This window comes from Syngnathus acus, chromosome 23 (assembly GCF_901709675.1).
Source record: "Syngnathus acus chromosome 23, fSynAcu1.2, whole genome shotgun sequence".
NCBI lineage: Eukaryota > Metazoa > Chordata > Actinopteri > Syngnathiformes > Syngnathidae > Syngnathus > Syngnathus acus.
The window spans coordinates 2,695,123-2,721,921 of record NC_051107.1 but is presented as its reverse complement, the minus strand read 5'-3'; the positions used below and the strand labels follow the sequence as shown (position 1 = coordinate 2,721,921).

Genomic DNA, 26,799 nt, shown 5'->3' with positions numbered 1-26,799 from the left:
TTTTTGCAGTGCTAAACAAATGGCTAGTGTGTGTGGTGTCTGCGTGGGGGGGGGGGGTGTCTTGTCACGCAAGACAATGTGTGCTTTATTATGGCTGAGAGGTTGCACCATCGCTTTTTTGTCCGTTCATCAGCAGGTTTTTATTCCTCCTTTTAGTCTGAAAGGCACCCTGCCAAAAGAATTGAAGAATTGCTTCTAAGCATTCCATAGCACGGGACACATCTGGATGAAGGCGCTGGGGAAGGAGTTCCCCCTCCTTACATCGAGGGAAAAAAAAAAAGTGCGATGGATGAACAATGTGCACATCTGTTGAGCTTTCTTCCTGAAAATCATTGGTTTCGCCCCCTCCATCCCCACCCCCAAGTTCAGTCCCCAATGCAGTCCTAATCCCGCCCCCCCAGTTTCCTCTCCAGCATAACAGTTCAGAAGGAGGGGGGGGGGGGGCCGCGTGCAGGATTTTTTTTTTTTTTTTTTGCCCTTTTGTTTTGCACATTTGTAAGCGTCACTGTTGAGAAGACGTCGTTACTCTTCTTTTTTGTTTGTTTTAACACTACAGGAGGATTGCAGGAGACAAAATGGGGAAAGTGAACATCTGGCTGAAAAGGAGTTTCATTATTGTCACAAGTCTGATGGCGGTGAGTGTTTGTTTTTCTCCAATGCATATGTTTCCACTTCATTTCCAGTTTTATTATGTAGCATGTTATTGAGGCTCGCCTGACAGATTTTCAGAAAAAGGCAATCTATTTGTAACAAAGTCATGTTAAAACTTGTAACGTGTCACATTGTGTGTTGTCACTGATCATTTTTTTAATTAATTTTTTTCATCGCAGATGATCGGCGCGCTCATGTTGGCCGGGACCCTTTTCAGCCACGGGCACTACCATCAGGATGAGCAAGTAACGCCCCCTAACTGCCAAATCTGGTTTATCTCTCCGGGAATGTCGTGCGTCACATAAAGACGAAAAGCAGACAAACTACTGAAATTTATTACTTTAAAAGCTTCATTGGAGGTCACGTGGACCAAAAGCTATCTATGGAAGGGACAGCGGTTTGCTAGCTTCGGTGATTTCTCTTATTTAAATTGTTTGGTGTCCCGCAAGGGTCAATGTTCAGCCCTTCATCATTTGTTATGTGCGTCATTTGTGAGGTGGAACAGAATGGTGCAGCAAAACATGTAGACAGACAATATAAATATAAAGGATAGACAGTATGGCGGATACTTATGATCATAATAATGATGACTTTAACAAATCCACAGTTTGAGGATATGCTCGTGGGCATCAACACCATGTACGCTTTGTCCATCACGACCCTGATACTGCCCATCATCGGCTTATATGGTGCATGCAAAGAGAAGAGATGGGGGCTCATTGTGGTGGGTGAACACACACACATACACACAAGACATGTCATACCAAAGACTATAAAAATGGGACCCATTGCCTCCCTGCTTGGCACTCAGCATTAAGGGTTGGAATTGGGGGGTTAGATCACCAAATGATTCCCGAGCGCAGCACCGCTGCTGCTCACTGCTCCCCTCTCCCCCAGGGGATGGATCAAAATCACACGGGGATGGGTTAAATGCAGAGGACAAATTTCACTACACCCAGATGTGTGTGTGACGATCATTGGGACTTTAACTTTAACTTAACTTTAACAAGAGGACAGAGTTGGCAAAAAAACTCCTATTTAAAAAGTAGAATGATTCTAAAAGTGGGGTATGAAAACCACTCGTGGTGTCAGCGGCTCCACTGAATTTAATCCATTGTAGAGTTCAGTTGTATTTAACTTTCTTTTATCATCCGGAACTGGGACAAGGTGGAAGGAATTATGAAAACGAAAAAAAAAATACTTTAAAAAAAAAAGCTGGCATTTGAACAGGGGTGTGTAGCCTTTCTATATGTCCTGTGTTTCCCTTCCGACTTTTTGTGCATCTCAGTTCACAGTTGGAAAGATCCTGGGCAGCCTGTTTGTGCTTTACATGACCATCCATGTGCTGATCGTGCGGCCCATGGTAATTCCCCGACATGTTTTCTTCACGTTCTTGTCAACTCTGATGAATTACACCACAACCAATCCATGTGTGTGCTCTCATTTGCAGGTCATCAAGATCGTGTCCAAATCATACCTAAGCATGCAACCGATTAGCAACGCCAGTGAGATCGATGTGAAAATCCTGCAGAAGACCCAAATAGAAGTGAGTGACAACAGCTGGAGTAAATACAAAATGGAGGACTTCTTGTTCTTATGTTTACTTTCCAGATGGAATGCTGTGGAGTGCAGCAGGGCTACATGGAGTGGGGCTATAACATCTCCGAATCCTGCCTGTGCAACGGCATCTCGGCCAACTGCGTGAGTATGCAAAAAAATAACACCGTGTTGCGAAACCCCATTTAATTTCTGCTCTCCATTTACTAATATGTAACCTCGCTTTGCTAATCTGTCACCGTAGTTTACTCACTTGTACCCTCAGTTTGCTTCTAAAAAGCAACAATTATTCCAAAAAGATGCTTCAAGATGTTTATTGACATTCCCAGTTGGAGTTTATTGTTAAATTAAAGATCAAACAAACACAGTTACACTTTCTATTCAATCCCAATTTAGCTAGCTACCTTAATGCTAACATATGATACAAAACTAAGAAAACCGGCATCGATAGCACTGAGCTCAATGTATTTACTGAATAATGCTGCCCTCTTGTGGCCAAGGACTGCACAGCAGAAGACGTTCCAACTGTAAAATTCGTTTCTTTCTTTTTAGTTGGTTTTTTTGATTGATTGATTGATTGATAGCTTTATTTTGAACACATCCAAACCAAAAAAAAGGGATAAAAAAAAAACACTTTAAAATTCCATATATAAGTCCGTACAACAAACAAACAAACAATAAACCAACAAACTGAGAAAAAATATATATATATACATAAATAAATAACTCAATAAAGAATGCTCGAAAAGGAGTAGGAGGTAGCATAGCTTTTTTAGTTATGTAAATCCAAGTTTTTTTTTGTGTGACAGGTTGAGGCCCCTACGAACAGCAGCCTGTTCCAGCTCGCAGAGAACACGCCAGTCATGATTTATAAAGAGGTACAGGACACTTTTATTGAACACTCACTAATGTATATATAATATTATAATGTGCTTGTGTGTTGCAGCCATGTCTACCAATTCTGATTTCACATATAAACTTGGCCATGAGGGTCGTGGTGGGCGTCTCAATGGGCCTGACTTCACTTTGGGTATGGACCTTCTGGATGTTTGACAATTCTGAGCAAGGAATTTAAATGGTCTTGTTCCTCCCCAGACGTTGTCGTGCGTGCTGAGCATCGCCATCTTGTGTCAGCTGAGAGAAAAAAAGGACACGCTGGTGGTAGCGTACAGTCGAGAGGCCAAAACGGGTAACTACGCCGTCCTCGCCGAGCCGGCGGAGCTCACCTGATGGTCTGGACGCACTTCAAAAGTCACGCTTGTGAAATCAGTGCTTAACCTAACCAAAATTTGATTAGTGAATGTTGTATCGTGTGCAATTGAATGCAAGCATGGGATTCCTTGAAGGAATTCCGTGAGGACGTTTTTGCTGTGATGTTCCTATTATTGTTTGTTTTAAAATTGAATTGTGCAATAAAATGATTGCAATTTTTTTCGCCCCTGTTGGTAAAAGGAGTTATTTTGTATGAAGGTTTTATCTGTTTATAGCTTTATTAATAACCAACAACCTAAAGCAACAATTCTTACATTTTATTTCCTCTATTTACAATCAAGTATATTACATAACTGATGCCATTACATATTCATTGGACACAGTTTGGAAAAAAAATGCATGAAGTACACTCATTTTGCCCTTCAAATAAAATGGATGAAATAAATAATAATAATAAAAAAAAGCTTTACGACTCCATAAATGTGCTTTGATACAAACTGAGGTTTCCAGTGTATACAATGTGTGGTAACATTCTCTGTCATTTCTGTTTTAATGCCATTCAAACCTGTCTGATTAAATAACAAACACTGTGCTCCATACATAAAGATTTCTATGATATATTAATACCTGCCTTTCCAGGTTTGTGTGGAAATGTTATTCCCCCCCAGTGCATGCTGGGATAGTATGCTGGTTAACACCCACTAAGATAATCATACAGATCATAATTGTATTGGATAAATGTTTATAGGCAAAATGCATGTGGGTTACATGTCTTGTTTACATGCATTTGAAGTAATATTCAAATGATGGCCTGATTATTAATGGTATACAGCATATTGTGTTGTACATGTGCAAATTCAACAAAGGTTCGCCGCACGATGACTAGAAGGCACCGGGGACGTATCGATTGGAATGGAGCAGGGCCATGAACTCCTGTTTGCGCTTCATCTGCACCATCAGCTTTAGACTCATCACCAGCAGAACCGCCTTGTGAAATAAAAATGTGCATATTATTGCTTCGATAAGGGAGGAAAGTGATTGAGAAAACAAAAATAGACCTACCCAGAAAACCCCACTTCCAAATTTAATCCCCATGGCCAATGAAAATGCTCGCTTCAATGCCGAGACATAGATTGGAAGGCAAGCCTGTAGATTTGACACAGTAATAAATATAAATTAAAACATATCTAAAAACGCATGGACATTCCTTATTTATCTATTTATTTATTTATTTATTTTTACCTTATGTAGTGTACCTAATGAAGTGTCCGAGTGACATCACAGATCAAGCAGCCAATCAGGAGGTGGGGGTGAGGGCGGGTGGGGCACTTTTCACTTTCAGTTAAGCTTAGACCATGATTTTTCCCTAATGAAGTGGCCTGTTATTAGGTACACCTAAAAGTGGTGCTGTACCTAATGAAGTGTCCGAGTGACGTCACAGATCAACCAGCCAATCAGGAGGTGGGGGTGAGGGCGGGTGTGGCACTTTTCACTTAAACCAGGGGTGTCGACCTCCAGTCCTCAAGGGGCCGCGTTCCAATATGTTTTCCAAGTTACCCTCGTTAAACACACCTGTGTGAAAAGATTTAGCTATTTTCACGTTCTGCAGGAGCTAAAAGTTTTCACGCAGGTGCACTTAACGAGGAAATGTTTTTTTTTTTATGGTGACTGTGTTTTGTTCGTGTACAAGATGAACATACAGTATAATATAAGTGCAGCTGGAAACCACAAATAAATACATGCTGTCCTGATTGATGATAAGACTTGGACGAAAGTGTTTTCATGAACATATTTTAGCGAATTTGCCAGGGGTGTCGAAGTCCAGTCCTCGGGGGCCGCGTTCCAATATGGTTTCCAAGTTACCCTCGTTAAACACACCTGCGTGAAAAGTTTGGTTCATTTTCACGTTCTGCGGGAGCCAAACTTTTCACACAGGTGCACTTAACGAGGGAAAACATGTTGGAATGCGGCCCCGAGGACTGGAGTTTGACACCAGTGCCCTAGATATATATATCACAGATGATGATGATATCACACACATGGCGATCTGTTACTAAATAATTAATATCTGGGGGCAGGCATTCTTTCAATTTCAATTCTTTCATTCTTTCAGGGTTTCAAAGTAGGGTTTAAAGCCATGGTTGGGGTTTCAATCATGGGTTTAAAGCTATGGTTAGGGTTTCAAACTATGGTTTCAAGCTAGGGTTAGGGTTTCAAAGTAGGGTTTCATACTAGAATTAGGGTTTCAAAGTAGGGTTTAAAGCTAGGGTCAGGGTTTCAAAGTAAGGTTTCATACTTGGGTTAGGGCTTCAAAGTAAGGTTTCATACTAGTGTTAGGGTTTCAAACTAGGGTTTAAAGCTAGGGTTTCAAAGTAGGGTTTCAAAGTAGGGTTTAAAGCAAGGGTTAGGGTTTCAAAGTAGGGTTTCATATAGATGGCAGTGCCTCCTCTCATTAATCATCACTGTTAAAGCATACTTGAGCTGTTTCACCAGCCTTACATTGTGTAGTGGTGAATGCACTGGACTCTGCACCCAGAGATGTGAGTTCAAATCTCAAAAGTAACTCAAACTTTTTATCCTGGAAAAATGTGCAACAGGTGCTTGGTGCTACCCAATAGAATCATTTTGACATCAAAGTAGGGTTCTCTTGCACCTCCTGATTGTCTGGTTGATCTCTGACGTCACTCGGACACTCCATTAGGTACACCACCACTTTCAGGTGTACCTAATATCAGGCCACTTCATTAGGGAAAAATCATGGTCAAAGCTTAACTGAAACTGAAAAGTGCCCCACCCGCCCTCACCCCCACCTCCTGATTGGCTGGTTGATCTGTGACGTCACTCGGACATTCCATTAGGTACACCACCACTTTGAGGTGGACCTATTAACAGGCCACTTCATTAGGGAAAAATCACAGTCAAAGGTTAACTGAAAAACGCCACACCGGGCTGTTTGATTTGTGACGTCACTCATGGACACACAACACAATACATAAATATACGTATACTTTTTTTTTTTTTTTACCTCTTGATAGACATATTGGTTCTTTGGAGCCCCTAGAGTTGCGCTGCCTCGCAGTCGTATCTGTTAAGCAAAACAAAAAAAAACAAAAAAAGTATAACAATCCTCTCAACAACCGACAGAGGGCGCTGTTACTCAACCAAAGAAAAACAGGAACTGAAAAAGTTTTTTATTCTTCAATTGTCTAATCCTTGATTACATACTTAGTGTTTTCAATTCTAAAATATAATAGAATTGTAAAATATTTAGATGAATATCAACTGACTGACTTACTGTGTATTCTTCATAAGGCCACCTTAACATTTGCTAAATATATATATATTTTAAAGAAGTTGTAAAATATTTACCTTGTTGAATACATTAAAAAGTATGTCATTTTCTTGAGTTAGATTAGATGATTAAATTATTTTATTGTTGTCAGCTGTAGTTGATTCAATTTAAAAAAATAAAAATAGCACCCAATGCATTTGTCATTTAGAAAAATATATTTTTTAATTTATAAAATAATCACTTCATCCTTTGATGACATAATTTCAATTTTATTATATTTTGCAGCCCTGCAAACTATTCAATATGCAGTGTACTGTATCTTAAAGTGATACTCACGCATTTTCCTGGCGACTGACAATGACACGAAGCAGGGATGGCTGTGCCCCAGTCTTTGTAGCCTTCAATGACCCCACAGCATTTAAACTAGTGAGCACACACAGACACACACAATACGATCAATCTATTAATAGAAATGGAAATCTAATGCATTATTAATGAATGGTCTTACATGTGCTTGAATACTATGAAGTAAGGTCCTGTTGACTTTGCTGGTGGTACTCAGAGGCATCATGGACAGCAACTTGGACTCCTCTCTCGCTACCCCTTTCTAAAAAGAGCTTCTTAAGGTCGATTGAAAACAAAACAGTGCGTGCGTAGTCTACCTCATAAATGTCCTGGTAGCTTAACGCTGTTTTGACGATGATCGTTTGACTGGCTGCTGCCATCCCGGCTGCAAACTGGAAACGTCACACAATTGGAATAAAAAGTCTACACACCCCTGTTTGATAATGTTATACAGAATATTTGAATTACCAGAATCAAACACCACCTCCTCCCTGTGCAGGCTCCGAATACGCCGAGCACGGACAGCAGCAGGCAGGCAATCTCCAGGATGTATAAAATCACCACGGACACGTTGGACACCAGCTTAGAAGACAAAAAATGTCGAGATTTATATACGTACTCGCGTATCACGAATACTAGCGACATCAACAAATTAAAAATGACACTAGATGATATAAAAACATGAGTTGAGTAGTGGTTAATCAAGGCTGTAAAAAGGGTGGGGTGAAAGGTCAGGGTCACATGTACAGGGTGTGATGATAATTTATTGTCTCGCTCAAGGACATGCCAGCGAAAAAGAGATGCTCGCCACAACGGTAGCACTTTAGGAGTCCCACCTGACCCGCTTCCAGGAGGTCCCGGTGGCCCACCGCCGTCATGATCAGCATGAAGAAGCACAGAGCCTTGGAGGAGGTAAACGACATGGTCTGCTTGGTTCAGGGTTATTTTTTTAAAAGGCTACAATAATTCATCCAATCAATAACATACTATTTATGAGTTATTCAATTCAATTTAGAGACTTCAAAGAACGTTACATGTGTTTTTTTTTTAATCATATCACAACATTGTTTTCATTTTACAATATGTAGCAGTGATTCTCAAAGTGAGGGCTCCCTCTAGTGGTAAGTGGTAGATCATTGCCTCTGGTAACTTCAGCAGCATTAAACTTTTTCGCCATGCATCTGCATTTAAGATTGAAGAAAAGATTTTTTTTTTTAAACTTGTGTTATTTAGGTAAATTTTTATTTATTAGTTCACAATACATTTCAACGTTTTATTATGTAACATGTTCAGGTTTCAAATAAATGGTTTCAAAGCTGTATTGTTTTCATCTACAATTTCAAATGCCTAATTTTGGCCAACCCTGCATGGGCCAAAACTAGATAAAACAATCAAATTTTATGAAATTATATGTATTATATGCATTCTCACTTTAAAATATCAGACACGCTTGGATGTCGTTTTGGCCTCCACAACATTCACCTTAAAAAACGTGCATTCTGATGGATGGCTACTACGTGACGTCATCTGCCATTTATTCAAGTGGAACCCGCAAATGTCAAAAATCCCCTCAAAATTATAGCAGGACTGTGCACAAGGCCTCTTTTTTTTTTTTTTTTTTTTAGCACAAGTTGCCTCAATTCATCCCTCAACCGGGCGGCGATGCACCTACCATGTTGACAGCGCAGGCGAATATGAACGGCCTCTTCAGGCTCGTTTTATCCGCCACCACGACCACCGCGTTCCGCTGCATGTCACCGCCGCAGACCCCCAGCTTTGACAACGCCCTGAAAGCACACGGGAGAAGGAGAACGGGCAAAGAGGCGTGCTGGTGATGTTTAGAACGTAACGGCATCCGAAAGCGTGCGGGGACGTCACTGGGGCGATGCGCTGGATGTTGCTGCGTTCAGGGACACTAGTAATTCTTGGAATCGTTGTGATAACCTTACATGTGACGTAACAGAGAGGTGCAGTGCCAGTCATAACTTGAATTCGAATTACAAGAACGGCAATGGTAATAAATAGAAACCAAACAATTTTTACAAAAGTAAATTTTGTATTGCATTAAAAAAATGAATGCTAACCTATTATAATAATTTAGGCTTTATTTTCCTATTACTGGAATGATAATTATCTTTTTCTCTTAGCACTATTAGCAATAATGCAATAATTTATTGTTCATAGTGTTTAAAACCTGGAGCAATTCAAATAAGTTGAACTACATTTCCCACAATGCAGCATTCTTAAAGGGACAGGACACTGTTTTATCTAGAACAGGTAGGGTGGGATTCTATTGTTTCTACAGGTGTGAGGTAGAGAGCGAGAGAAGGGGGAGGAACTGAAGTCGCTACGAGAGGACTGGTGGTACTAAAGCTGCCAGAAAGGACAACATAAAAGGAAGAACAGGTTGATAAGACGGAAAAAGGACTTTTTTTTTTGTTGTTGTCTCTGAATGTAAAGAGAATTCTGTCAAGTGGATCAACTTTCGAACATCGTGGAATTGAGGGATGTGTTTTGCGCTGCAGTTGCCCTTGAAGAGGGTCACCGCCTGAGGGCAGAGATACTCCAAAACAAAAGATAGCTAGCTTGGAAATTCCAAGGAAAATGTCAAGAACTTTTTAACCTTTAAACAAAACTATCTAACAAAGAGTCTTCAGCAACTGGTCGGACGGGATCAATGTGGACACATTCGTTCCAATTTACCCTGCGGTGAGACATATTTGCTTGTGCAAATTGATTTTGCCCAAAACATCACCCGGCTTCCCCGTGGCCTAAAAATTGGGCCAGACACCCCCACCGACCCTGCTTAACGTCCTCCAGGATGCAAACTCCAGGGCTGGAACATGACGACTCCTTCGACTATTTATTCAAGATCATCCTAATCGGGGACTCCAATGTGGGGAAAACCTGCGTGGTCCAGAACTTCAAGTCGGGAGTCTTTTCGGAGAAGCAGCAGAACACCATCGGAGTGGATTTTACTGTACGCACTTTGGATATTGAAGGCAAGAAAGTTAAGGTCAGTAACATATTGATTTGTTGTTACCAATTTTCAGGGTGGTTTGATATCTAATCCATTGAAAACAAAGTCTGACAAAAAGTCCAAGCATGTGACTGTTGATACAAAAGATAAGGAAGCACTCAAATTAGTTCCTTGTTTTTGCCTTTATGTTTTTTGTGGAATCATCTGATTACAACGCTAACATGCCTGAACTCAAACTGGTCTCTAAAAAGACTATTAATGTCATCAACCGTAACTTTTCTGGGTTTTAATTACAAGGGGAGCTTTTAGTATCCAAAACAAGTCCGACCGGCCTCTGGAAACGAGAACCGGTTCATCAGGTTCCTCTGCGTGACGTCTCGGTGAAAGAACCACTGACAAGTAGATAAGCTGCATAATGATTGGTTCTGCTAAAGTCGATATCGTGTTAAAATTATGGCAGTAAGCCAGAATGACAACAAAGTTTAAAATGACTTAGGCAATTACCCCACTTATATCATTTGGCTGTTTGTTTGCTTTGGCTTGCTAGCAAACATTTTGGCATTGAACTCAACTCACTACACAACAAGCATCAGTTTGGCATCGTAAACAAACAACAAAAAAAGACGTTTGATGCTACCTAACGTCTGTTAGCTTTATGCTAGCACATAATGAGGACCATAAACAAGCTAACAAATAGCATCTATTTATATAGTATCCAGCTAGCTAGCTAGCTAGCTATGAATCTTTGTGTAAATGTCACAGGGCCCTCAGGCGACTTCACAAAAACTTGTTCCCCTTTCTCTTTTGTACTTGCTACAGTAAACAAGTGCGGATGAGCGTTGCTATGACACCTGTTGCCATACTAACATAGCTAGTCACATGCTACCACGTGTGTTTTTGATAAACAGTGCTACCTTCTTACCAAGCTATATTAATTAACCTTGTAATCTTTTAAAATAGAATACTTTACTTCAGTACAGGAATCAGTTTTACTACTTATGTAGGTATTGAACGTGAGTATTTTACCAATTAATACCTTGTTTAATAGATGCAAGTGTGGGACACGGCAGGACAGGAACGTTTCCGGACCATCACTCAGAGCTACTACCGTAGCGCTCACGGCGCCATGATCACCTATGACATCACGCGACGTGGCACTTTTGAGTCGGTGAGCGACTGGATACAGGAAGTGGAGCTTTACGGGGCGGCCAACGTGGTGCTGGTACTTATCGGTGAGTGTACGCTTTGCCGTCGGTATATGAATGGCTGTTGTTTGAATGTCTGTCTTTGTTAACCCAGGTAACAAAAGTGACATGGAGGAGGAGCGTGAGGTTCTGTTCGAGGAGGCCTGCTGCCTGGCAAATGAAAGGGGCGCACTTGCTGCTTTGGAAACATCTGCTAAGGTAAAATAAAAAAATTAATTCAATCTGCTGGTGCTGACATAAGTGTGGCTTTCCAAATCAGGAGGGTCAGAATGTGGAGGAGAGCTTCATAATGATGGCGAAGGAGCTCCTCTCTCGTAACGGCATGCAGGTCCACCAGGACGAGCTGGAAAGCTTCAGCAGACCCCGACTTCTCCTCAGGACTAACTCCCGTCCAGTGATCGGCACAGTGGACGCCTTCACATCTGCAGACAAAAAGTCGTGTTGTTGAGGATGACACGCGTGACAATGAATGAGGAACCAATCAAAAGACATTACCTAATTTTGCATTTTCTTAAGATCAGAAGTTTTCATGGAATGATGTCGTTCTCAGTGTTGGACGCTTTTCCCTGTTTGAGAACAGGTGACAGTGGACATAAAATGGCTCACAAAGTGAAAGTTAATTTTTCTGTTGTGATCATAATTATTCTTGGAATTGTATTAAATGTGAAACAAAATGTCTGTCGTAAAACTCATTGTTAATACTAGCCTACATTAAATTTTTACATTTAAAAATATATATATTATGAAGCTTAAGTACCACGCTGTTTTTGTTTTACAATGTGAAACAGTGACACCAAGCGGAGAGTCTATGAACTTCACCACAATCTCATTGCCGTTGTAATTTGGTTAACCGCCTGTCCGCGAGGTGGCGCTAAATGATCGTGTTGACAAAGTTTACCTTGGAAAAAAAAAAAGAGCAGTTTTGTCTATTGACAAAAAAATCCCAGAAAAAAAGACTTTATTTTCAATGGTCATATCCAAAGTACCATTCATTCATTCACCAGCAGTACAAAAAGAAAAGTAATTTTGAAATAAAGCACCTTTACTTCGTAGTTTTGAGCAGCTGGGGGCGGTGTTTGGAAATACAACCCGGTTGGGGAAAAAATTCCGCATAAACTAAAAATGACTAAGCACAGCAATGTGACAACTAAGAATTCAGATGTCCCTTAAAAGACTTCACCTACTTATTTACATGGATTGCAAAAACAAAAACATACCCTTGTCTCCTTTCCAAACATAAAATCACTGAGTCATAATTCTTCAGCCTGATCCCAGACTAAATCCTCCTGCACACAAACCATAAACCCCGAATCCGGATTAACTCAACCGGATGATCTCAAACTTTTTCACCCTCCGATCTTTCAAAGGCCTCAGCCGGAACCCTTCCTCCGTCTCGGCCACCAACTCTTGCGCCTCATTCTCTGTCCCCCCTTGTCCCCCATTGAACCCCCCTGTCTGTACATCCTTGGGACACTCCCCGTTGTAGGTCTTGACGTAGTCGGCCACGCGCCAGCCCCGGAACTCCTCCGGCTCGGCGCAGATGAGGCCCGTGTGGGCGACGCCGGGGTGAAGCTTGAGCCAGTAGATCAAGTAGTGGATGTTGTAGTCGCAGATCCACGGGTTGTTGCCCAGAGACAGCTTACGCAAGAAGTAGAGGTCCTCCAGGACGCCATACTGGAAGTAGTGAAGGCTGTTGTTGGAAAGATCCAGCTCGCGAAGGTAAAGCAGCCCTGCGAACGCACCTGGCAGGAGAACAAATGACTTGGTAAAACAGTTTGGCCCATACAGACTTCTTCCGCTAACAACCCTAGATGAACTTAGCTCCGCCCCCAAGTTTGTCACTTTAACAACTCGATGTAAGGGTTCGTAGCTAGAGGCATGAAGTTGATACTTGATGCTCTTCTTTTCAGGGACCGTGCCAATTTTTTTCTGATTTTTGTTCTAGTGGAGATGCAGTGGCAGTGTACTTTTTTTTAATCAAATAGAGCTTTGGCGCCACCTTGTGGTATCTTAGGAAAGTTTAGAAACAGTAAAAAAATATGTAAATATTTTTTTTGCGCCCTTATCAAATAGAGCTTTGGCGTTTAAAAAGAGCAAAAAAATTGAAATAATCTTTTGGCACCGTTATCAAATATCAAATAGAGCTTTGGCGCCATCTTGTGGTATCTTAGGAAAGTTTAGAAAGAGAGTAAAAAATATGTAATTTTTTTGCGCTGTTATTAAATATCAAATAGAGCTTTGGCGCCATCTTGTGGTATCTTAGGTAAGTTTAGAAAGAGAGCAAAAAAAATGTAATTTTTTTTTGCGCTAAGTTAAACAGTTGGGCACCATGTCCCCTGCCGTCCCTCACAGGAAATGAACGCGAGTGTCTCGTACGCTGACGAGAAATAAGCGAGCTAATGGTATAAGACATTTCCGAGCGTTTCCTTTGCCCTCGAGCTTCACTTTGATCTCAACGATGAAGGGGAGGCATGCAGGAAGAAGGGGGTAACCATAGTTTTAAAAATAATTGGACATATAAAGAAAGAATGGAAGAGGATAAGAGAGACATCCTGTTTTATCTCTGGCTTACTTGACCGTGACCTTCCAAAACTGTCTCGGGCATTTCCCTGAATGCTTAAATAGAATCTCAAGACGTCGTCGGATTATTTAAAGGAAATATCTTGTTTCATGTCACCTCAAGTCGAAAGTATCTGTGAACTTTCAAAATGACTCCTTAAAGGAGATATAGTATGATGAGATATGACTTTTTAATTATTTTTTTTAAATCTAAATACATTTATCAAAGGATCCAATTATGCTTGAATGAAAATGTAACTCGTACTTGTGTCTATTTGATTCAGGCTGGTGCTGCTGAGGTTGAGCATCTTGAGGTCTTTGGAATGCAGGAACTGCTTGGGCCTGAGATGTTTGATGTTGTTGCCGGATAGATCCATTTTCACGATGTCGGAAGGCAGGTCGGATGGGACGTTGCTCATACCTGTCAGGAAAAAAACGGAGGAGTCATCACATCACTTATCGTAGTAATTTGGCCGTAAATCGTGGATGATTTGTGTGTTTTGGTGTTATGGCGAGATCGACAGGTGATATTATGTTGACCAAAAAAATGCAGCAGAAATCCTCATAAACATTTCGAAAAAATTCTCCAGACCTTACTAAACCGGGCATACAAAAGAATTTTAGCTGAGCTGTATTTGTCAACATACAAACGCTTGGAACTCAAAATTCAAATCCTTTCTATTTAAATGCCATTAATCTCCTCTAGCCACCCAAAAAAACACCATAAAATACATACTTCTTGTGCGTGGCCACCAGGGGGCGTTATACAACACACATATGGCAGCAATATAAGGCTTTCCTCACAGAGGATAAAGAATATATGCTGTTGAAAATTGATGAATCGTCTACCTACATGTGTTGCGGCACCATTTTTGTTCAAATACCCTTTGCTAGTTTGTTGTTATGAACACTTGAGCGTGTTTCGCATTGACTTCTTTGCATCTGTTTTGTTCATCTTGTCCATGTCTTAGAAATTTCCCACAGGTCACTTCGGAGTCAACGGGAGCCCCCAAAGCTCTGATTTGTCCAAGTCTAGCTATTTTCAAGATGTTGCGTAGGTTGTGAGCAACATTTTCCCTTTTTTTTTTTTTTAAATTTCTCTCAACAACAAACATAAGTGTCTGAATGCGTTTCCAAGGTGCGCATTTGCACATTTCCCGTTCTGATTGGCTTTTAATGCACGAACCAGGTGAATCCCACACGCCGGCCATCATGGCGGGAATATTCTACCCCTGTTGTAATGTTTGTTGTCAAGACTTTCTGCAGTTTTTTTTTTTTTTCAAACGGAACCAGAAGTCTGGCCCGCATTCAGTTGTCAGATCCCAAAAAATATTTTCATAAGCTGGCCTCTTCGGTGTTTTGCGGCATCAAATTAAACATGGCTGATTGTCTTAGTCGTAAACCAGTTGCAGGTGAGCGGATGTAATCATATTCGTATGCATTCTACGTTTCATCTTTGCCGCCGCGTCGTTTCCTGCACGGACGTTGTAATTTAGTCGCCGACGGTTTTTACAGTGCAGATGTTGCGGGCTTTATAGGCACATTTAGCCGACCCAGATGTTGTAAGCTGTCATCATGTTTGCCGTAAAAGTTAAACGTGGATACGGGAAAAACATCTCCAAGATTCGGAGAAGACTTTTAAGGTAACATTTTCATGCTCCTCCGTGGACTTGCAATCGAAAAGGGAATCCCACTTTTTTCCTCCCCAAGTTTGTGTCTGTAGCTTTTTTGGAGTTTATTTGCAGAAGACAGCTGGAAAGTGTTTGGCACATCTCATTGCAAAATGACTCTGGGACTGGCTGTGTGTCATTCGGACCAAACACACAAATTCTCTCTGTCCAAGAAGCTGTGGTCGAGGAAAGATATAATTTCCTACGTTGGATACTTTGATGAAAATAGATTGACGAAAGGCACCCGTCATAAAAGTTTTGCTTTTAAAATTGATCACGACAATATGTACGTTGAGTCAACTCAAAATTTCAAGTCAGCAAATTTATCTGTCTTTGAATTTTCAAGTATAGTTCAAGTCAGGATAGCAATTTTCCAAGAGCTAAAATGTGCAACCCCAGCATTCGAAGGGAAGCCAAATAATCGTTGATTTATTTGAACTGGCCGACATTAATCCACATAGCATGACTTCCATAAGTTATTATTGCACATGGTTTATATTGTTTAGACTACGCGATGGTTTTTTGGGCATGTTGGATTCAGGCCCAACTTTTGGGAAATTATAGTTTTTCAGCTGCTTTATGTAGCCGCACGCAATTTAGCGTTAAAGTCAGCAGTTTGTTTCAACGGGGAAACCCGAAGCGCCTGCAGTCAAACATTTGTTTCATAACTTTGGCACACGGTCCAGTGCTGAACGGACCTCCTGCAGGAAATGTCTCATTACCTGGCAGAAAGTGCCGACTCAGAAGAATCATGTATTTTGATGTTTTGAGTCATAGCGTGAATTCAAAAGTTGCTTTTAAGCATTTGTTGTCTCTGCACTCATGTCTCAGTTCGGAGAATGACGTGGCGCCTGAAATTCGCTGTGGTTCACCTCAGAAAAGCAGCTCTCAGACCACAGGGGCGGCGCCATTTAGACAAAAAGAAGGAAAATGTGGATGGAGAGAAATAAAAAAAAAAAAGTCTTCAGTTTAATTTCTCCGGTCTTGTTTCCAAATTGGTCCTGTCTAAATTTAATGTAGGCTTGGTTCTCATGCCTGCTATTTTCTTTGGACCAGTACTACTTATCACAAAAGCCAAATTTAACTTGAACGTGTCAATATTCCTCCCAAGAGATTAACAGTCTTGTTTAACCCGTTCACTGCCATTGACGGATATAGACGTCAAGGTTCCATTTTTATTTTTATAAATAGTTTATATTTGTTGTTTTTGGATCAATTAGCTCCAATCATCATGCACGCATTGCTTCGGGTCGTACGAAAAAGTGCGCAACATTTTAAATAGCAAAACTCAGGTTGCATCGTAAACCGGATGAAGCGGAACGGCTGGGAATCAATGTCAGGAGTCAGATAGAGACCCCATTCAACAGTCCCAGTGTAGAACTACTCGGAAAATATGCTAAACGCTCTCCCTCAACCATTTGCCCGACACAGATGGGCTTTGTGGGATTCTGACTCAGTGAAAGATGATTCGAAAGATTTTTTTTTTGTATCTGAATCATGCTCAAAGACTGAAAGAATCTTTGTTGAGGTCGTGGGAGCTAAAAGGCCTGTGCATTGTTTGGAAGCATGAAGATGAGATAAGAAAGCAATATTGAGGGATAATCGGGGTCGTAGAATCTAATTTAGGTGTGATCATCTTCTGTGGGGATAATCAACAAGATTGAAAATTGGAAACAGAACCAGATGACAACTGGACCTCCTTCGATCTTTGAGTCTCTTCAGTCTTTGGTCGCTGATTCCGATAGCCAAGCGACATTTAAAAACAACACTTGATGATGTCAGCCATTTTCTGTCCTCTGATTGGTTGATCATTGCCATGGCCAATTGGCAACTCGATTCAAGTCACCACCATGATTATTTTGGGTCGCTCTTTGACCATGCTCACCTTTATAGCTGCAGTCCAGCAGAGGTTTGGGAAACATGTAGGTGTGGCACATGGATGTGGCCATTGGTTTTTTCATAGGTGGTTTTAGTTGAGTCTCATCCACCTGGTTGTCACCTGCACACAACGAGTCCACGTTCAGCTTCCTCAGCTTCTGGCCCCTCAGCGAAAGAGGTTCCGCGCACTTGGCGTAATTGCCCAGGTTGCGGTTACTAGGCACCTGCAGCGTCCTAAGTAGACTATCCAACGGGCAGTGACAGTTCCAGGGGTTGTCGTAGAGACGGAGGTAGGTAAGGCGGGGCATGGGGAGGAGGACCTCCTCGGAGGCTGTTTTCAAGCTGTTATGTTGCAGTAGAAGCGTCCTGAGTTTGGAAAGTCCATTAAACGCTCGGTCTTCCACCATGGAAATGTCATTTTGTTGAAGGTCCAGGCTCTTGAGTTGACTGAACTGGGAGAACATGTTGTCCCTCAGAACCTAAACAACGAGATGTGGGAGTTGTTGTCATTTCAAAAAGTACTGACAATCAATCCTGGGAATGAAAACAATCCCAGAGTTTCATGTTTTGTCATTAGCAAAAACGTAAACAAGTCTGGGTTTACTCTTCTGACATTTTTAGCAGCAACCGTGAAGCTAAAATAAATTGATAATATTCTCTAAACTGTCGAAACTGAAAATCGAGGTTGCTGATTGAATGAACCAGATTTCCGTTTGATCCCAGCCCCCCCGCCCCCCTGTGATGGTGCACAGATGTTCATGGCGTCAACAAACTGGCTGTAATTTATTTGGGTCATGGTGAGAGGTCAGATCCACCGACTGGATGGAAATGAATCCGGAGATCTTAATTGGAGACATAAAAGACGTCTGGACAAGCTGTGGCTTGGACTGCAGCAGGTGCTACGTGTCTTATATCCCGAGAGCTGCTTGTACTTGCCTGGATTTTATTCCTGGCCAGTAGCAGGTGGTGGATATCTTTGGGCCAGTCTTGCATCACGGTGGTCAACTGTCTATCTTGGCAATCCAGGTACTTCTCTCCCGCTTCTATGTACTCCTTGCATTCCTGTGTTTGGCGCCTCACGACGCCAGCCCTTCCTTTACCCCGAATCCACTCGTCGATTCCTGTTTCCATGGCGCTGGACCTTGGGCATCTCCGGGGCTCGGCGGACCGGAGGAGCAGCAAGAGGCACAGTACAGCCAGAAGATGCATGATGCCGAAAGACGGTAGTCAGGTCAACTTCGAAAGATGAGTTTTTCACAGCTAGAAAAACAAACAGGAAGTGGATTTAGATCTTGCCTGTATTCAATTCCAAAATTGGATTACACATAAGTAAGAGTCGAAACCTCTTCCAATCATCACACAGACACAAGTCTCCCCAATGAGTCAGTTCCAACTGTACCAAACCGCAACCCTCCCCTTGATGGTCTCGCTGTGTCTCGCACATTGGAACAAGCCCGTCACTGCAGAATGATACTTTTGTGTGAATAATCAACCGGCAACAGACAGAAACAGCTGCAAACGTATATGCAGATTCATTTTCTTCATCCCGCCGAGTCCTCGTATCCAACCATGACAACCTTATCCCGCCTTAGAACTGACTGCACGTTGTCCAGGTTAAATTGACACCTTTTATCGGCACTAAACGATAATCCTACTAATCCCGGGCTGTTTGTTAGTCACTCTCTCCATTTGTCACCCAGCGTATCATCTTTCCCAGCAGTTGAAACATTATCGCTCTTTAAAACTATACTTCCGTTTATAGCCCGGTCAAGGTTTTTTTTTTTCCAAGCCATCGGAAGCGGCTCAGGTCATTTTGGCATTCACAGCTGTTAAGCAGCAACTCATCTGCGATGCAATACATTCCCCAGTAAATCCAATGTGGTTGGCCTCAGACCCACAGCAGCCTGAATTAGTCATCGCAAGCTACCATTATTGTCCCAACCATGTCGCTTATAAAACTTCTGTGCGTCAATATTTTTGCACAGAGCTGTGGTCGGGTCCATTTCCAGGGATGTGGTTTAAAATCTCCAGACTTATTGTCTGCCAGTAAAAAAAAAGGGCCTGAAAATGACATTTTTACACGACACAAGGTGATTTTTGTCCAAAATCTGGCTTAATCCTTGAAAACAGTCTCTATGGGCACAACTCGCCAGTTATGTAACATGTTTACTATTCCATGCTAATCTTTTCTGCCAAGTACCAAACTGGATTCCCGCCAGGAGACTTAATCCTTCTTCTCCCTTTCTTACCCAATTCCATATTAGGCTGTCAATATAACATGTCAGCATGTTTCAGGGTGTTTGTGTTAACTGCTTATATTAGGTGCAAATTGAACCGACATTTATTTTTAGGGTTTTTTTTTTGCGGCAATCATTTCCAGTCTGGGGAAAAAGCATGCCAGCTCAGGGAAGACAGCCAACATGTACTCTTTAACGACGGGGAGGATGGTCATGATGATTGCTAAACCATTGTTTCTGAAAATGGAAGAATTCAATTGGTCATAAATTGTATTCATGGATTTTCCCAAAGCAATACAATTTACAGATGTGTCTTGAAAATAAAAGTTACACAGCAGATGTGTGGCCATTTATAGATGTGTAGCTTTGGACACTTGAATTCATATACAACCGGTTATTTAAGGAAAAGGGGTCCGTAGACTTTGGATAGGTCATTTGACGTCAACCGACCGAAGAACAGACCACCTACAGGAGGAAAAACTGGATCAAGGAAACACAGATGGATGGATCTTACGTCTTTATCCTCAAGTCTGACTTCAACCAGTCCAGAACATGAGTCCTTTGACAGACCGTCTATGAGGATCTTGGCATTCATATGACAGAACTAAAAATTGGCACAGACTGAAAAGCTTTTGAATGCATCGCCACCTCCGAAAAAAACTTCAAACATGGATCTCCGCAGGGAAACCCTTTTCTGACACAAGGACCACTTTATTGCACAAAGAAAGAAAGTAGAACCAGAAGGACAGAGAGAACAAGGACCCCATTTTTTTCCTCAAAGAAAGGGAGCGTATGCTTGGGTTAATCACGACAAATAACCAAACAGGTTTATGATCTCTGCCTGAAGCTCAAGAGCCAATAAGAGGGAATTCAAGACCTTACAGTAGAGTCTGTATGTAGACTCGGCGAGCGTTAGAAAAGATCCCTATGTGCTTAATTGAAGACAGATTTGTTTGTTTCTACAAGGAGCGACAGAAAACCTGTTTTTGAAATTGAGTTTCTGAAACTTCCATTTTTTTTCTTCCGACTCTCCAAGAGAACAAACTGTTCCATGTTTCTCCTTTGTGTTGGGACTTTCAATGTATAGTACATTGCTGGTTTCAGCGTCACCCCCTCAACACCTCCCACAAAACCCCCTCCCGCGTCTTGGCCGCGACGCAGATGCACTAAAAACCCGTCTGACATCTGGATTTTGTCTTTGGTGGGAAACCGGTACCGTCGGCGTTCATTCAAGTCGTTCATCAATGACTCAACTCGTCGTCATGGGCACTGGGAAAGTGATGAAAAGCCGACACCTGGACCGACCTTGATACTCTTCATAGTCTGCGTTTTAAGAAAACGTAAGACTGTCTCCATTGGCGTCCTCTGAAATGTAGCTGTGAGAAACTTGGAAGTCTATGAGCCTAACTAATCAGCACATACGGGTTAAGCCTTTTCCCTCCCCTTCCCTTCTCTAAAATTCCAGGCTGAAACCACATGTGGCTGGAATTTTACTCACACGGGGGGCATATCCCCTCTTGCCCCCCCCTCCGTCTGTCGATTTGCATTAAGCTGCATGTCAAGAACAGCTGAGTCCAAATTCCTCTTTAAAATGTATATACAAGATACAGTCATTAAGCGGCCATAATTACCCAGACAACTTTAAAAACATTAACCCCGCCTGCTCAGGAATAAGCCATCCTTATCTGGACCGGTGGCTCGTCACAAGGGGCAGACTAGTAAATCATGGAAGTTCCTTGGGGCCACCATGAAATGTTTTCTTCTTCCCCCCCACAGAAGAGATCTTGGCCTTGTCGAAACAGGACTTGCATCAGCAAAACTGTATTTTGGCAAATTGGCTCAGTCATCAAAAAAGTCATTTTAGGACTGTTCACATTTGAATCCATTGTCTTATACAATTTTATGCAAAAAAGTATGAATGAGTGTTGTAGACACACACACACACACTCGAGTCAATCCTTGAGGGATTGTAATCACAAACATGTGGCAGGATGTATATCAGACGGGAGCGGAATGCAACGGTGTCATGACAATCCTACCTGACCAGGGAGCGAATCTGGCTGGGGTCGCTCAATTAGGACCTGCAGATCACCGGTGTGTCCCGCGTCCCCGGCTCCTAATCCTGACATGAGCGCGGCGTCCAAGCCAAGAACGTCTGCCTCTCAACTTAAAGCAGGGAGTGAAGAACAACTGGCTGCTCCTCCACTCTCTCTCTCTCTCTTGCTCTCTCGCTCTCTCTCTCTCTCGGGAGGGAAGATGCAAGCTAATTGTGGCGACCGTGTGTGTGGTTTAATGTTACATGTCACACTCGCAGAAAAGGGTTTGCACTGGTTTCAACAGTTTTGTTGTTGAATTTACCAGATACATTTTAAGTAGTCTATTTAAAAATGTACCTGGATCCAAATGATTTTATTCCTAAACCTAACCCTAACCTTAACCCTAACCCAAACACCCGTCCTTTGTGGATTTAAGTCTATGATGTAATCCAAGTCGACAACAATGTAAATATTTTTTTTGCGTTCCAGATCGGCGGAGAGGAAGAGCGTATTGCTCTCCATCAAATCAAACAGCTTCCATTTTCTCTTTACCCCGTCGCTCACATGTCGGGTGATACAAAGCAGCTCCCACGTGGTTTAATCCGCGGGCTATTTGATAATAATGGACCTGTGTCACTTGTTATTCTTCTTCTCTCCAGTGGATCAACAGTGGGTGAAACGGCACCATATTAGGACCGCTATTATGCTCGCTCTGAAATGGATTGTTTATTGCCAAACTCTTCCATTGGCTCCAGGGCACTTAGAACGGCACAGGTTGAAGTAAATCGGAGCATTGGGGAGGACCTACGCTACCAACCGTTAAAGTGTGTGTGGAAATTTGGAGCAGTGGCGGGATAAACAGTCGCATCACATTACGCAATAGAATAATTAAAGGCTACATTTTATTGAGCAGAGATGGATTTTACTTTCATTCACTGCCAGTCGTGTTAAAATAGAACTTGGACGTCTATAGGCGTCAATGGTAGTGAATGAGTTAAAAAAATAAATCCTCAAAAAAAAAATTCTTGCAAGATTAGCAAACAAAAGTGAATCAAAGAGGCAACGAGAAGTGAACTTTGTAGCCCCGATATTTGCGGAATTTATTAAAATATTAGAGAAAGCTGCAAAAGGGAGGTAATGGACTAGAAAGATGGATTTTACTTTCATTCACTGCCAGTCGTGTTAAAATAGAACTTGGACGTCTATAGGCGTCAATGGTAGTGAATGAGTTAAAAACATAAATCCTCAAAAAAAAAATCTTGCAAGATTAGCAAACAAAAGTGAATCAAAGAGGCAACGAGAAGTGAACTTTGTAGCCCCGATATTTGCGGAATTTATTAAAAATATTAGAGAAAGCTGCAAAAGGGAGGTAATGGACTTATCCAACAAAATGTCAAAGTCAAAAGTCAATGTCGCAATGATTCATTGCAATCATGCTATTTGTAGCAAGTTTGGCAGCGATGTAAACAAAACACAGCCGGCCTCTAATTAGCTTCAAGCTTCCTTGCCTCCTTACTCATCTGTATGTTGTCATTGATGTTAGCAATACTTTCCTTTATCTCGTATAGAAGCAAAAAAAAAGAGAAGTCCTAATTAAATAAAAACACATTTAATCATTTTCACAAGATGTCATGCTGCTGACTTTTCCCTTCCGGGATCTTCTTTGTCTTTTGTTGTCTCTCAGTTCTTTTGTTTCTCTACTGTACCTGGCCGCCGTCCATCCCATAATGGAAAAAAACACATCGGTGCAGATGCTACAATTTAGGTCGACTAAATGATCCCATATCTGTATTGTACGACTTTTTTTTATATCGTCCTTCCCGCCCGTAAAAAGACAAGTCAGCATGAATCACCATTGAGATCAAGGATGGTGGGTTTTCGCAGACGTTTCAATCTTTCTCACGTAGATTATCATGGCGTTGTGATTCAAAATTGTCTGGAATGCATCCAAGGACAGCCAACGGAAAGATGAGCGAAGTTTTTAAAATATGTAGACTACACCTCTCAAGTTATCCTTGAATTATCAACAGTTAATTACATCACTTTGGGTGTTAGCGTCTTGCTAACCTTGCTAGCATGCCAAGTGGACTGAAGCAAATAACCTCCTGCTTTGCAGATTTTGGATGAGCACGCAGGGAGGGCAGCTAGAGGTCACCAAGACCGGATATTTCCGCCTTCCCAAAAAAACTCTGGTGTCTATTTTATATGATTGAGATGTTTTCGATCTTTTTTTAACCCCCAGGCGATAAGAACTTTTAGTGTTTAAAAACGGTTTCACTTTCAAACACAGACAGGATTAAGTCATTTTGAAGTCTAAAATTACGGCTTTTTCTTCCCGCGGCGTCTTTTGTCAGGTCGTGACAGACCGTAAGAATCGATTTAGCAATACCATGTCGCCATACTATCGGATCATATTCCCGCATGCTCTAGCATGATGATGACATTCCTTCTTGGTGGTAACTAGTTCACGGAATTCTGCCGGGGGTGGGGGGGGCAAATTTTTCAGCCTATGTTGTTGGGTAGTGCATATAGACCGGACACAAAAACACTCCCAGCTGGATGAGTAATTATTTACATATGTATCTGTGTTTTATCAAAGTTACAAAAGAATCTGCGGTTTTTTTTCCAGACAATGTTTTCGCATAGCAGCATTGAACACAACTTGGATGGGATTCAAGTTATTTATTAGATTGCGTTTGATATAAAGGCATGAATTGATTGACAATTAATCGTGTCTGTGATCGAGTCTAATCGGTTGCTCGGTATGCATTTCTGTATGGTTTAAAGACATTACCTAATACTGCTGACGATGAGGGGGTCATAGGTCATTCAAGATAATACCCACCCCCCCCCCCCCTCGAAGCTACATATCGTCATTGACCGATCACTCATCCTTTGCTCCTTCAAAATTAAAAACATATGTCCGGGCTTGTCGGCATACTCATTAGCTGTCTGTTTTTTGGAACCGCTAAGCTCCCCGCTGCTTCCATCCGTGTGGTCAAGTTGCGGTTGTGCCCGTGTTCTACAGTACCGTCATTACTTCGACACGCTGTACGGGGAAAGTGCTTATTAGATGGTCATAAAAAAATTAAAAAAAAGTTAAGTTATATGGTTTATGGTTCAGTATGGTAGCGTTATGCTAGCAGCTAGCGAATACGGATTTGGTAAGCTTAGGCGGACATTAAAGAGTTCTAGCTCCGCCCCTTTTGGTACTGTTCAATACCAATTTGTTGTTTTTGGTGCACAGGGAAAGTGCTTATTAGATGGTCATTAAAAAAAAAAAAAAAGTGAAGTTATATGGTTTATGGTTCAGTATGGTAGCGGTTATGCTAGCAGCTAGCGAATACGGATTTGGTAAGCTTAGGCGGACATCACAGAATTCTAGCTCCGCCCCTTTTGGGACCGTTCAATACCAATTTGTTGTTTTTGGTGCACAAATAAGAGTCAATATTTTTTTTATGCCGTTACGGTTCACTTTTTAGACTTTAATTTGCTATTATAGACATCCATCACCCTCTCTGTCATTATGCCGTTGGATCCGAAGGCTGCTCCTTCCATATACTCCTCAGAAAGGTTTCCAGAGTTTTTTTTTTTTTATTCTCACCACAGACAGACACACACAAAATGAAAAATGGGAATATCATGCAAGGAAATGGAAAACTGTGTTCTTCGAGATGCCACCGCCATCACGGAAAATTACATGTCTGTCTCTCTCTCTGTGGTTTGAGTGAAAGAGAAAATGAAAGGAAAGAAACCAGTTTGGTGGACAGGTTTTTTTGGATTGGGATATATTTTGGCAGTCGATTTGATTTTTCAAATGTGTTGTTGATGTTTTTTAATGATCATAACTCCAAATGGGTGGATGAATTTGGCAGTGGTTGGGATGAAAAGGGAGCACTCCATAATAAACATACCTATACACGCGAAGCAAAAATCTATGGAAATGAGGTGAACAGCTGAAATTAATCGTTCCCATCCAGCTCGCTATATATTTTTTTCTTTACTGTAGCGTCAGTGAAAACAAGAAAGTGATGCTATTCTCCCTTGACAGTTGTTTGGTGTCCTCGGATGGATACCCGCCGAAAAAGGTCACGTCTGGATTCAATTTACTTGCCACAAATTCCGCCACTTGCCCACTTATTTGAACCTTCAGCAAAACGTTTTTGTTTTTTTAAAAAAACTTAAATGCATCGCTTTGTAGCGAGTATTTACTTAGCTGCTTTTTTAGCAGTGAAGGTTTACAAGTTCAGGATCTGTCTAACAAAGATGGTGAGTCAGCGGGTGCCAGTAAGCTGGGGGGGGGGGGGGGGGGGGGCATTTACCGTGAGGGTCATTAAGTGATCCTAAGTGTGTAGTCTTTGGTACAGACATTTAAAACTAAGCTTGTTTTGTTTCCAGGTGTTGCCACTGTTGCAACACCCCCCTCAAAAAAAACAGTCCAAAACAAACTCTGACGTGATTTAATTTAGTTGTGTTATTGCAGTTTTAAATCTAAGCGTAATGAAACAATGACAGCTGTTGGCCAACACCTTTGACCAATGTCTTTTTTTTTAACTTTTGTCGTTGCCGAACAACAAAATAGGTCAGAGGAGGATTGCGCGTCGTCACGGTAACACTAAAAACATGAAGTCAATTTTATTTGCATCACGCCGGTTCACGACAGAAGTTATTTCGAGGCGCTTAACACATTTAGCAGGGCAAGAACCAACCACCCAGATGGAAAGATGGACAGACAGACTTAAATTAACAGATGAACAGATTAATGGTGTTCCCATTCATTTAAATGGGAAAGGATGATTTGGTGTGTTTTTTTTTTTTTTTTAAGGGTGTGGTCATTAAATGAAACCTTTCTCAAGATTTACTTGTTTTTCAGCGAGCAACAGGAAATTCCGATTTTGAAGTTGCGAAACCGTTACGGTTATTTACGGCTTCAAGCGCAATCCATTGTATTCTCCGAATTTTAGTCTTTGAAACACTTTGATGAGTGACTTAATCAGACTTTTTAACGGCACATCTTTTTGGCAACAGAGCTGGATCGAAATTTCTCAACCCTCAATAGGTAATGAAATGTGTACTCTTCATTTAAACCCCTTTTTAGCTTTTATTCTTCCTTGTGAATAAAGTCGGATGTGTCAAGGACAGAGCAATTACTTTTTAAAAGTGTGCAAATGATTCTG

At 41.5% G+C, this 26,799-nt stretch overlaps 4 protein-coding genes across 7 annotated transcripts; 2 read left to right on the top strand and 2 right to left on the bottom strand.

The window, feature by feature from the left end:
* The first annotated feature begins 447 nt into the window (after window positions 1-447).
* On the top strand, window positions 448-4,017 carry LOC119117028 (tetraspanin-8-like). 2 transcript variants are annotated; one of them, XM_037242958.1, is made up of 9 exons: window positions 448-635; window positions 831-896; window positions 1,259-1,375; window positions 1,940-2,014; window positions 2,102-2,197; window positions 2,263-2,352; window positions 3,018-3,086; window positions 3,155-3,238; window positions 3,304-4,017. In XM_037242958.1, the coding sequence occupies exons 1-9, from the start codon at window positions 576-578 to the stop codon at window positions 3,436-3,438; spliced, it is 792 nt and encodes a 263-aa protein (XP_037098853.1). In that variant the 5' UTR covers window positions 448-575; the 3' UTR covers window positions 3,439-4,017. The 2 variants fall into 2 exon arrangements, with proteins under 2 accessions (XP_037098853.1, XP_037098854.1); XM_037242959.1 differs by lacking the exon at window positions 1,259-1,375 and having other exon boundaries at window positions 449-635; window positions 3,304-3,650.
* LOC119117027 (tetraspanin-8-like) lies at window positions 3,717-8,989 on the bottom strand. Of its 2 annotated transcripts, XM_037242957.1 has the most exons (9): window positions 8,730-8,988; window positions 7,894-7,959; window positions 7,526-7,639; window positions 7,375-7,449; window positions 7,221-7,319; window positions 7,049-7,135; window positions 6,446-6,505; window positions 4,483-4,566; window positions 3,717-4,407 (listed from the first exon to the last, which is right to left on the bottom strand). In XM_037242957.1, exons 1-9 carry the CDS (start codon window positions 8,910-8,912, stop codon window positions 4,303-4,305), a joined length of 873 nt encoding a protein of 290 aa, XP_037098852.1. In that variant the 5' UTR covers window positions 8,913-8,988; the 3' UTR covers window positions 3,717-4,302. The 2 variants fall into 2 exon arrangements, with proteins under 2 accessions (XP_037098852.1, XP_037098851.1); XM_037242956.1 differs by having other exon boundaries at window positions 3,717-4,566; window positions 8,730-8,989.
* A 373-nt stretch (window positions 8,990-9,362) lies between these two features.
* LOC119117029 (ras-related protein Rab-19-like) lies at window positions 9,363-11,919 on the top strand. The gene is made up of 4 exons (XM_037242960.1): window positions 9,363-10,073; window positions 11,086-11,269; window positions 11,337-11,440; window positions 11,502-11,919. The coding sequence occupies exons 1-4, from the start codon at window positions 9,879-9,881 to the stop codon at window positions 11,688-11,690; spliced, it is 672 nt and encodes a 223-aa protein (XP_037098855.1). The 5' UTR covers window positions 9,363-9,878; the 3' UTR covers window positions 11,691-11,919.
* A 264-nt stretch (window positions 11,920-12,183) lies between these two features.
* On the bottom strand, window positions 12,184-22,015 carry lrrc17 (leucine rich repeat containing 17). Of its 2 annotated transcripts, XM_037242953.1 has the most exons (5): window positions 21,626-22,015; window positions 18,286-18,609; window positions 17,357-17,828; window positions 14,067-14,222; window positions 12,560-12,984 (listed from the first exon to the last, which is right to left on the bottom strand). In XM_037242953.1, the coding sequence occupies exons 2-5, from the start codon at window positions 18,556-18,558 to the stop codon at window positions 12,560-12,562; spliced, it is 1,326 nt and encodes a 441-aa protein (XP_037098848.1). In that variant the 5' UTR covers window positions 18,559-18,609; window positions 21,626-22,015. The 2 variants fall into 2 exon arrangements, with proteins under 2 accessions (XP_037098849.1, XP_037098848.1); XM_037242954.1 differs by lacking the exon at window positions 21,626-22,015 and having other exon boundaries at window positions 12,184-12,984; window positions 18,286-18,558.
* Window positions 22,016-26,799: the final 4,784 nt, after the last annotated feature.